Raw genomic sequence first — 12,154 nt, forward strand, 5'->3', positions numbered from 1 at the left:
GATTTGTAATAACATAAGCAACACGACGGGTGCCACATGTGGAGCAGGATCTGCTTACCCTTCCGGAGCACCTGAGATCACCCCCAGTTTTTGGTGGGGTTCGTGTTGCTTAGTCTCTATTTTTCTATGTTGTGTCATCTGTACTATTATTTGTCTGTTTGTCTTTTAATTTTTGGCAATGGCGTTGTCAGTTTGTTTTCGATCTATGAGTTTGACTGTCCCTCTGGTATCTTTCGTCCCTCTTTTACGGAAGGCAAAGTATCAATTAGTACGATGTAATTAATCCATTTCAACTTGGTCTTGCTTTACAATTTCATCACGAATTTAGCTAAAAACAATGAGTTGATACATGTACATAACATGAACATGGGTTTTGCAGTGCATATGTTGATGTAAGGCGATACCTTACTAGTTTATACAGTCATGAAATTGAAAAGATTTAACACGGCGTGTACTTTCCAAACTGTATAGTTCCGTTGTCTGCTGATGGTCATAAATGTAGACATTCATACAGAAAGAAAATGACTAAACTTAAGTGCCGTTCAGTAAATGTGCATATAAACCAAGACGAAGCCACAATGGGTAAGACTTGCAAGGCAGATTTATAACATATACTGGAATTCGATGTATAAGTCTGACAAATCCTTACAATATTATAAAAATATCTCAAATCTATAAGAGATGGCATGGCATTGTTGCAATCTGTCAGTGAAAAAAAAGTATAAAACCTTTGGTGAATTTTGGCATTGGATTTTGTCCGCAATGAGGTTGCTTACGTTCAATATGCTGCAGTGGTTGCTTACATTTTTTGATAGATATGATATCGAAAATCCCATTTAAAGCGCTGAACGGAACAACAATCAAATCAAATGTGTTTCATATAATCTTTCATCTTCCCAGATTGGAAAAAAAAACCGAATGAAAATGATAAGCCACAGTGGTAAAGTTTTAATTCCTGAAATCAACCAGAAATAAACATTTAAGATACTATTTGGAAATATAGAATTGTCGATTTTTGACCCAATTATACAAAATTAAAGCATCTTTAATCTGAAAGTTTATTAATATCCCTTTTTTTTGTATACATAAGTGAATTAGCTGTGTGTTCGATGGGTACATTATTTTTTTTTTTTGTTTCTACTTGTGGTCTATATGTGGTAATTTTTTATATAAATAGCGTAGTAGCGTTTTTTTCTCCGGTTGAGGTTTACAGCTAAGCAAAGATTTGAGAGTAGTCGCAGTTACTGACAGCTAGTTCAAAGCAAAAAACAACTAACGAAAAATCTTATCATTTTTTTTTAACAGGTGATGTTTCCCCTGAATGACAGGAAATCAGAATGTTTTACACCTTGTTCTACTTGTCTCAACGTGACAATGTATTTTTCATCAAATTCATTTCCACACATTCGGCTGATAGAATAAGAAGGAAACAATACCAGATAAAGAGAAAGCCTTAGCAGTTAATTGGAATATCCGATCTTAGAAAATTGGTAGTTTTCTTTTGCATTGAGATTGTGAACACAACTGAAAAGCAATGCATGCAATTTTTTTTCATTCGGACATTATTTGTATTATGCAGTATACACACCATAAAAAATAATAAAGGACAGATACAAGATGCTGAATTGTATCATTTTAAAACAAATGTAAATACAGAATATTATTTTCAATGGGTTCCAAATTAACAAGAAACGCATCTGATTAAAAAGAAGAAATACAAATATTACGCCAACTCAGAGAGTAACATGAGAAAATCGCATGAAATTTTACAGAGCGAGATGGATGCGTCGTCATTTTAAGAATTTTTGGTTTTCTCTGCAGAAATGATTGGCGACACTTAATTTGAATGATCTTATTTGTGTTTGAAAGATAAAATATATACCCTGGAGAGATTGCATGGCGGATAAATCATAGCATGGGACGGCTTGTCGACATTCATGCTATTCCATCAGTTGTTTTCATCTCAAGTTATATTTGTACTTGATTACTTGAAAGATTAAACTACACCTGTGATTTCATATACTTGCACCAAACATATTGCTATCAAAATTTTCAACCACAAGAGGATATTAGAGAAAGTTTACCCCCAGTACGGTCAAATCCAAACCGTCCGGTTGCCATTGTCCTCATACACATAAAGTCCAGCTGATATGTGACATCTGGAGACTTTGGCATTGTCAACAAACAACAACTTAGCGAGTTGTATCACTAGCTTGTCAACAATGAGGTTCGAATCCCGCACGTGGCAAGTGCGCTAGATTCCAATCTGAATTGACTAGGATTGTCAGTTTTCCTACCGAAGGTCGGTGGTTCTATCCGGGCACTGAGGCTTCCTGCAACAATATAAACAGACCGCCACAAATTGCACAATAGTGCTGAAAGTGGCGTTAAACATCAATCAATCAATCAATCAATCAATCATTATTACATTTGTGATCATCATTTACATATTAACACTATACCATGGTATAAGGAACGTTATATTTACACTACAAAAAATGGATTATGGTTGAAACACATTTAAAGTTATCAATTTAAAGGATATATATGAAACACATCAATTACACAGTAACCTAACGCCATAAATGACAAAACATAACCCTTAATTAAAATCAACAGTAACTTAAAAACATGTTCCAGCGTTTGTTTGTCATATGTTGTTGCATCTTTCTGCTATTAGCCATTTCTGTCTCTTGAATATATTTCAATAATGTAGTGCCGCATTAATCAATGTTTTCGGATTGTACTTTATGTCTATCTTCGATATCATTAACATAAGCGGTGTTGTCCTGAAGTGACGAATCTCAATTTTTATATATCTAAATGTACTATTTGTGAGTTTGGGTTTTCCGTAATTTCATTTATTTCAGTATTGTCTCCCTCCAATCTACCTCGACTACGTATAGTTTTCTCTTCTTTGGTTTAACTGACTGGATGGAATATGGTTGTAGCTATGATACCAATCGAGACATTAGAAATCCAAAATAGAATATATAAAATATAATAAGACCTGTATTAAATGTAGGCAACGGTATATAGCCGACGTTCAGATCTATAAAAAATATTTAGAAGATACAAATTTAGGTAACAAACAAACAATTAAACTAATTATAAATTCATAACTGTGTTTCTGTTGTTTCGTTGTTTTCCTCTTATAGTTGATGTGTTTTCCTCGGTTTTAGTTTGTAACCCGGATTTGTTTTCGCTTAATCGATTTATGACTATTGAACAGCGGTATACTACTGTTGCCCCTAATTAAAACAATTAAGTTAGTTTACTTACATTATAAATCATTTTTGTTAATGTTCTCGTCAGTTGTCATTATATTAAACATGTTTTACCTTAACTTTATAAAAACGCAGACAAACACATATGGATTAATAAAAAGTAAAATAACAAAAATACCGAACTCCAACGGAAATTCAAAACGGAAAGTCCTTAATAAAATGGCAAAATCAAAAACTCAAACACATCAAACGAATTGAAAACAACTGTCATATTCCTGACTTGGTACAGGCATTTCCTTATGTAGAAAATGGTGCATTAAACCTGGTTTTATAGCTAGCTGAACCTCTCATTTGTATGACAGCCGCATTAAATTCCATTATATTGACAACAATGCGTGAACAAAACAAATAGACATAATAGGTAAAAATTTCAAAAATAGGGGTATAGCGGTCAACACTTTGTTATAATCTTAATCACTATAAAAACAAACAAATATGTCAACTTCCGGGACCTACGACATTCTTATATGCAATTTAAGGTATAGTTTGACATGAAATGACTGTCACTTTATTTTGAACTTCAGATAAAAAAGCTATGGATGATTTAAGTTGCAGAAATAAGTATATATAGCAATGGTGGTATTATTCCAATAAATATCTTTAGAAAATTCTTATGCCATTCTTTCTGCAGGTAAATAACGCGTAAAAAAATATTCTGATGGGTAAACTCAACAAGTGATGCAAATCAAATGTGAATTTCTGAAGAAGATCGATTCAGAAATATTCAATCAGAATCATTATCATGATTATAACTTAGAAATGATATTTTAACCTTCCCTGTTAACTGTTAAAAATTAAATTTCAAAATTCCGAACTCAAAGAACAATTCAACACGGATAGTCTCTTTTCAAATGACAGAATCAAAAGCACAAACAGATCAAACGAATGGAAAACACCTGTCATGTTCCTGACTTGGTACAGGCATTTCCTTATGTAGAAAATGGTGGATTAAAACTGGCTTTATAGCTAGCCAAACCTCTCACTTATATGACAGTCATATAGCATTCCAATATATTGACAACAATGTGTGAACAAAACAAACATAATTGGTAAACATGTCAAAAATTGGGGTACAGCAGTCAACATTGTGTTATAATTCTAATCACTATAAAAACAAATAACTATTTAAACAAAGAAAAACGAAATGGCATATAGACATTCTATAGACAAAGTACATAAGCAAGAATGAAAGACAAGAATACAAAAATGACCATAGCACAATGGCGGGAGGTATAAATACCTAGCCACGCCTAAAATATATGAAGGACTCTGAACCGTGATGGTACTCCGAACCGCCATGGTCACGTTGAAGTGCGTTTTTGATCACGCTGAGGTACGATAATCTACACAAACTATATTTGCAAAACTGTTCATGTCGATGTAGAAGTCAATTTGTATGTTAGGAGCAGTTTTCCAGGTTTTTAAGTTGATAATAGGCTTATAAACTTAAATACTACGAGAAACGGGGAGTATTGGTGGATAGGGGAAAGTTAACCTTTTGTAGCAATTTTTTTTCGAAATTTACACAACGCTTTCTTTTTACGTACGCTGGCGCGTGACATTCAGTAAATACATACGGGTCCGCAAACAGACTCTCCGTACTATTATATTACGGTAAATGAGAAACTCACGAGAGGAACAAAGTAAAGATAAAATGTTAATGCAGAATTATGTCCTCATGTAGAAAATCAAAGAAGACGATCTCTCATTTAATATGCAACTGTAATTAAGGACAGACTTATACAATATTTACTAACTAATAAAGAATCTACACGTACTTCTCATAATAAATGCACATCCGTAGATTTTAAACTAGCCATCATGTGGCAAATAGACCATCGCACTTCAGCGAACGAACCATCGCACTTCGGCGTAGACCAAGGCACTTCAGCGTCCCCATCGCACCTCCGAGTCCTACATATATATCAACATTAAACTTAACAGTAAAGGTTAAAATAAACAAAGACAAATAAAAAGAACACTATAAGACGTGATTTAAATGATAAACAACGTTAGTACCTAGAATCTATACTTCAAGCTTTTAAGAAAAGACCATCATGTATTATTTGTGAAATTGATACGAAACAATTATCAACAAGGTTTTGATATCTTCTGATGAAAGGATAAGTCTTTCTTTGACATAACCCTTGGTGTACGTCGCTTACGAATCTCAATTGATATCATAAGTTCATGCACGTTGAAATATCCGATTGTGTTCTATTCCATATTGGGTCTTTTGAGTGTTGAATTGCATGACGGTTAATGAATGAATACCAGATCTCAGTCCTTTTGGAGTTCATGTGATTCTCTCAGATGTTATTCACCTTGATTTCTAATTTCTTGTTGGTTTTATGAGATTTGAAAATGGGTAAACTATCATGCAAATGCATCGTGTTTTAGTGTCCAATTGTTCGTATTAACAAAAAAAGAAAAGGGATAAAATATTAATAAGTTTTAATCATTGAAGTCAATTTTACTAAATACTAGCTGATCTTGACAAATACTGTGCTTTTCATTAAGATAACCATAAGTCGAGTATTCAATTCCTTAAAAATTACAAGATATTTCTTAAGTTTGAAATACACATGGTTTGTATAGAACATCGGGTCTTTTTTGAAGAATCATGAGAGGAATCATGACCCGGGTTTACATTCAAGTTGATGTTTTAATGTACATGACCAAGAAGGCTGTAAGATGTACTATTAAACGTATAATAGTTTTTATTTGGTTTCCTTTTTACTTGAATTTCTACCCCACATTTCCTTGTATTCTTGCTAAAATATACGAAAAAGATAATAGAAGAAACTAACTAAAGCGTTAATTATTGCAATCCGATATCATTGGTAAATAAAACACAATTAGGTGTATAGAAAAAGTAAATTTCTTCTGCTTCAAGGAGAAAAACAAATTAAATTATATCTTTTTTATATAATAGAAAAAAAAATACGCATAAGGTACTTGCTTCAAGAATATCTAATTTTGTCAGGTACAATTTAATTTTGTTTTGCTACTGTATAACTTGAAAATATCACTTTATAAGTGTTGCGCTTCTTTTTGGACTCACATTTAACAGGAACATACAAAACCCAAAATTGGAATTGACAGATATGAGACGTCTACGTCTTTTCTGGATAAGTTCATGTCTATGGTTTGGTAAAATGATAACAGGAGTTGATTGATGTGTGGCCAATCAAAGTGTCATTTTATCAACCTCGGTCACGGGAAAGATTGATTGATTGATTGGTGATTGCTTTACGCCGCATCAGCACAAAAAGGCTCTATCGCGGCGATCACGGGGAAAAAAGATTAAGCTATTACTGATCTGTTGCATCTAGTGATATACGTACGTATTATCTGCAGTACTTAATATTTAAATGTATAATTCAACTGGATCGCCAAAATGAAGTGTATGTTGAGCAATATTTTCACGTCATTAAGATTCGTGGTAATCGATTATTTTAAGTTTGTTTTGTTTCCTGTGTACGCTATGTTTAAATGTACAATAAATTAAGATGGCTATTACACAACACATTATTCTACAAATGATCTTTTTAAATGTATCGTTTACTATAGTTTTATTGTTTAGAACATTTAATACGAAAATGTATTCAGGTATTTAAATTGACAACCATTCAGCTGTTACCATCAACAAATACCTTATAAAAATGGCGAAAATAAATAGAAGTCGTATAACGGTTTCAGCTAATATTATTCTGACAGTCTCCCTTATCACAAGGGTAAGTTATAAATTCTGCATACTGTTATCCTTTGAATACTGTATTAATTTTTTGATTTCATTGCAAAAAAAAAACATTTTAGGGAGATAAAGAAAAACAGAAATTATAATAATGTTGCATTTATTGACAGAATTATTATTATAAACCTGAAAGAGATTTTTAAATCATTGCAGACAAACTAATACATATTTGACAAATGTAGGTGTAATAGCCAGTGCGCTAACCCATTGCTGTTTATAGCCACGTCATTTGGTCTCTGGTAGATAGATGTCATACGCAATTATACGACATCTTCTGATCTTTAAAAGGATAGTCTATTTCCTCGCGCTTGACATGTATGCTCTATTTTTTATAGGATGAATTTTATCTTGAGATAACTCCTTTTATTTGTACATCTTAATTTTGTCGCTTTATCATTGAAATTGTGTGCCCTGTTATCACATTTATCTAAAGTGATGTGCATCGTGGTTGTCTAATTTTGTATCGTTTATGTTGTGAACAGTGAATCTTTAAGCTACATTTAACCGTATTTTTATTTCAGATATAATGTATAATTTGTTGATATTATAATGCAGCAGTATTCTATATTGAATTCTGTAAATGTAAACCGATCCATGCATTGTTTGAAAAATATTTTACGACAACTACGCTACAACCCAGTTAACACAAAAACATTTTGTTTATGTTTTAAAAACATTTTGAAAAATGTTGTAAAAATATCGTAAAAAAATATCGTCCTGGCCCCCCCTCATGAAGCTACATAAATGGTAAATCTAATTCCACCTATTCCACTCCAACGTTGTTTAGTTTGGTGCCTGTGGCCCCCTTTTCAAAATCCTGGATCGTCATCTTAAAAACAACTGCTGTGATACTAATCGATTTTTACCCCACATTTCCTTTTGCAATTGTTTGTTGTTGAAAAACAACTGCTGTCATACAGATTTTAACCCCATATCTCCTTTTACAATTGTCTGTTATGACAGTGAAATCTACATATAATTTGTCGGATTGATATCTAATTGACATAACCCATCTATTTCCTGTTTTAGATATCATTTTTATTCACAAATCTGATTTTTATTTAATAGTCCATTTTTTATTTTAAAGTATTGCCTTAAACACGTTACAACTTGTCATGTTTTCACTGACAGAAAGGTATTCTTTTTTCAGATTTTAAATATCTTTGTGCATTTTATTTGGTCTTCGCATTGAACAAAACATTTTGTAGAAATATTACTTGATCTCTCGTTTGATCATTTGTAGCATCTATATGATATAAAATAAAACTGTACAGTACCATTTTCCCAACTGAGAGCAGGGTCTGTAACCTTTTCTTGGACTTACAAAAAAAAAAAAAGTCTCCTAATGGTTATTGTATATTTTAACGCAAATGTATGTAATATAGATTGAGGATATTAAAGAATAAATACCTTCACAAAATTTGCTCCTCCAGGATGGTTTGAATCATTTCTAAGCTCATTAACTTCTGCATATCTTCAATCTATCCCTAATTTTGGCACTTCTAATTGATCCTACAAAAGTTAAAAAAATAAATAAAATACAGGTAAGAAAAACTCACATTGTATTAGTCAGCTTCAAAGGCCACAACATTCAACTAGAGGCTCTCAAGAGCCTGTGTCGCTCACCTGATTCTACTTTGGTTTTGAAAATCATGTTAAAATAGATTAAAATCATAACAGATACCCTAATAAAGAGTGAGGCCAAATTTGGTTTAATATTGGCACAGTAATTTAATAAAAAATCCTGGTGGCCATCTTGAACAGTAAATCATCAACAAAGTAGCAACACTTCATCAGCACCTCATAAGAAACAGTTATGCCATGTTTGGTTTCATTTCATTCAGTGCACCTCTAGAAGAAGCATTTGCATGTATTTCAAATAGGGTCTTATGTTAAAGGAAGTCCCCCCGCTGGTGGCCATCATGGATAAAGGATCAGCTTCAAAGTAACAACACTTAGTCAGCACCTCATAAGGAACATTCATGCCATGTTTGGTTTCAATCCATTCAGTGGTTCTCTAAAAGAAGACATTTGTATGTATTGTCCATAGGGTCCTTTGTTAAACACTGTCCCCAGTTGGTGGCCATCTTGGATTATGGATCGGCTTCAAAGTAACAACACTTGGTCAGCACCTCAAAAGGAACATTCATGCCATGTTTGGTTTCATTCCATTCAGTGGTTCTCTTATAGTAGACATTTGTATATATTTCCCATAGGGTCCTATGTTAAACTAAGTCCCCTGTTGGCAGCCATCTTGGATGATGGATCGGCTTCAAAGTAACAACACTTGGTCAGCACCTCATAAGGAACATTCATGCCATGTTTGGTTTCATTCCATTTAGTGGTTCTCTAAAAGAAGACATTTGTAACTATTTCCCATAGGGTCCTATGTTAAACTAAGTCCCCCGCTGGCGGCCATCTTGGATTATGGATCGGCTTCAAGGTAACAACTTGGTCAGCACTTCATAAGGAACATTCATGCCATGTTTGGTTTCATTCCATTCAGTGGTTCTTTAAAAGAAGACATTTGTATGTATTTCCCATAGGGTCCTATGTTAAACTAAGCCCCCCGCTGACAGCCATCTTGGATGATGGACGGGCTTCAAAGTAACAACACTTGGTCAGCACTTCATAAGGAACATTCATGCCATGTTTAATTTCATTCCATTCAGTGGTTCTCTAAAAGAAGACATTTGTATGTATTTCCCATAGGGTCCTATGTTAAACTAAGTCCCCCGCTGGCGGCCATTTTGGATAATGGATCGGCTTCAAACTAACAACACTTGGTCAGCACCTCATAAGGAACATTCATGCTATGTTTGGTTTCATTCCATTCAGTGGTTCTCTAGAAGAAGTTCAAAATGTAAAAAGTTAACGATGACGACGGACGACGACGACGACGACGACGACGGACGACGACGGACGACGGACGCCAAGTGATGAGAAAAGCTCACTTGGCCCTTCGGGCCAGGTAATCTAAAAATGAAAGACAATTCAAACAAGAAAACTAATGGCTTAATTTATAATGTTTGACGAAAAACAAATGTGTCAGAAATGAACCAACGACAACTACTGAATTAAAGGCTCCTGACATTGGACCGGTACATAATAATTATCTACATTTAACTGGCCTGGGCTGTAGCCGTGTAGGGCTAAATACAAATGTACAAGTTCATAACAGTACAAGTAACATAAACAATATATTATAGAGGCAACAACACTCAAGTTATCGCGTACCAAAAAGTTTGATAACCATTGCGTGATGGGATTCCCTTGAATAGTATATACGTAGCCAGCGGTTGAGCTAGGGAGGTACTACTACTGCTTAAATAGCTCAGACTGTTAAAGGGCTGACTTGTATATTAGTTTTCTTTTATTACACAGAAGTCCTGGAGGAGACATGCTAACTGTTTACAAGTGATTTCATTTATGAAGTTTAAAATCATGTAAATAACCCTTAAGTTTAACTAACCCCTTATGTATAAATCTTAATAGTCATTGGACATAAACATCATAGGTTATGATAACATATAGACACTGACTAAATCATCACCCCATTTATGCATTGTGTTTGCTTACACTCGTATTAATTTTATTACACAGAAGTCCTGGAGGAGACATGCTCACTGGTTACAAGTGATTTCATTTATGAAGTTTAAAATCATGTAAATAACCCTTAACTTTAACCCCTTATGTATAAATCTTAATATTCATTGGACATAAACATCATAGGTTATGATAACATATAGGCACTGACTAAATCATCACCCCCTTTTTGCATTGTGTTTGCTTTCACTCGTATTAATTCTTGGAATGTATTAATCAAATTAACTAAGATATTTCCAGAAGCATTGCAATGTTTTAAAAATGTGAACTAGTGTCATATCTTACCAATTTTAACGCATAATAGAGATTTCCAATAAAATAACTTTACTCGACATAACCGACCTAACTCAACGTATTTCGTCATATTGCATTGAAGCATTACGGAGGGGAGCATACACTGCATGTATTTTTTCTCTTTGAACAGGCATTTTTTGCTGATATAGACTTAATATAAAAATCAACCCCAACTACTTTTGTTAATCTTTAAATATTTTGTTATTAAATTTTGAATGATTTTATTGACACAAATATTTTAATGGAATAAGTAAGCTAGCAACTTGTAATCAAATGCACCCATCATTTATTGTCATTTCAGTTTTTCTCAAAATATGAATTTTAAAAACTACCAAGTAAAAATTTAGCATGAAAATATTAAAAGTATGAAATCCGAAGCGAGAAGGTTATTTTTTTTTGTTTTTATAAGTTTTAACGTTTAAAAGTAGAATCCAACACACCCGAATGAAAAAGGTGTATGCGACTAATTTAAAAAAAAAAAATTTTGTATAATTTAATTCAAGATAATTTGACGTGGGCAGAAATTCATATCATTTATACATTTATCAAATAGTACTTTTTCGTCTTTAACTATAACAATGCATGGGACGAGGTTTTTGTCCATGTATACCTAACATGCATTCGGGGATACAGGGGTAGAGGGGGTACTTCCCCCTTTCGATCGCCAAATAATTTTTTCCACGTTATCTTTACAAATTTTTAGTATAAAATTGTCCAATTTTTTTTTTGCATCGCTACGCTCGGCAGTATGAAGTCAATTATCGGGAACTACGCATTCTTTCAATTATCTTGGATCCAGCCTTAATCAAAAATTGTATAGCACCAAAAAAAATATAACGATAGTCGTTTGACTTTGATAAATACGTTTTAAAAACAACAATGTTTGAACATTTGACATCTCGCTTGAGATTTAAAAGTTTAAGACTATATACTGAATTGGATTTTTTCCTGGATTTAGAGCTCACTTAACACGAAAATGTGATACTGGCGTGCAATCTAATGGACAAATAATCTTGTTTCTGATGTTTCTTTTTATAATGAATATTTATTTATTTAGTTATATATAATTCCACTAACAAATCATCATGGATCTTTTACCGATAAATTATTATTACATTTTATAGAAACTACATATAACCTGCTATACAGCTATGAACACTAATGGCCCTACAGACACTCTGTGCTTTTGACATGACAAAAGGTCTTGCTT

The 12,154-nt window shown here is 33.2% G+C and overlaps 1 protein-coding gene across 4 annotated transcripts in view; it reads left to right on the top strand.

Moving 5' to 3' along the window:
• LOC127706052 (uncharacterized) overlaps positions 1-12,154 on the top strand; it is a 317,740-nt gene that overhangs the window by 61,634 nt on the left and 243,952 nt on the right. For 3 of the 4 annotated variants that reach the window (XM_052210459.1, XM_052210462.1, XM_052210461.1), the window contains exon 1: positions 6,885-7,024. The exons of the other annotated variant lie outside the window; for it this stretch is intronic. In XM_052210459.1, the coding sequence (XP_052066419.1) occupies positions 6,953-7,024 (72 nt within the window). In that variant the 5' untranslated portion in view covers positions 6,885-6,952. Of the gene's footprint in view, positions 1-6,884; positions 7,025-12,154 lie in introns of those variants that run through there. 4 annotated transcript variants of the gene reach the window in all.

The sequence above is a fragment of the Mytilus californianus genome, unplaced genomic scaffold (assembly GCF_021869535.1).
Source record: "Mytilus californianus isolate M0D057914Y unplaced genomic scaffold, xbMytCali1.0.p SCAF_6, whole genome shotgun sequence".
In the NCBI taxonomy this organism is placed as follows: domain Eukaryota; kingdom Metazoa; phylum Mollusca; class Bivalvia; order Mytilida; family Mytilidae; genus Mytilus; species Mytilus californianus.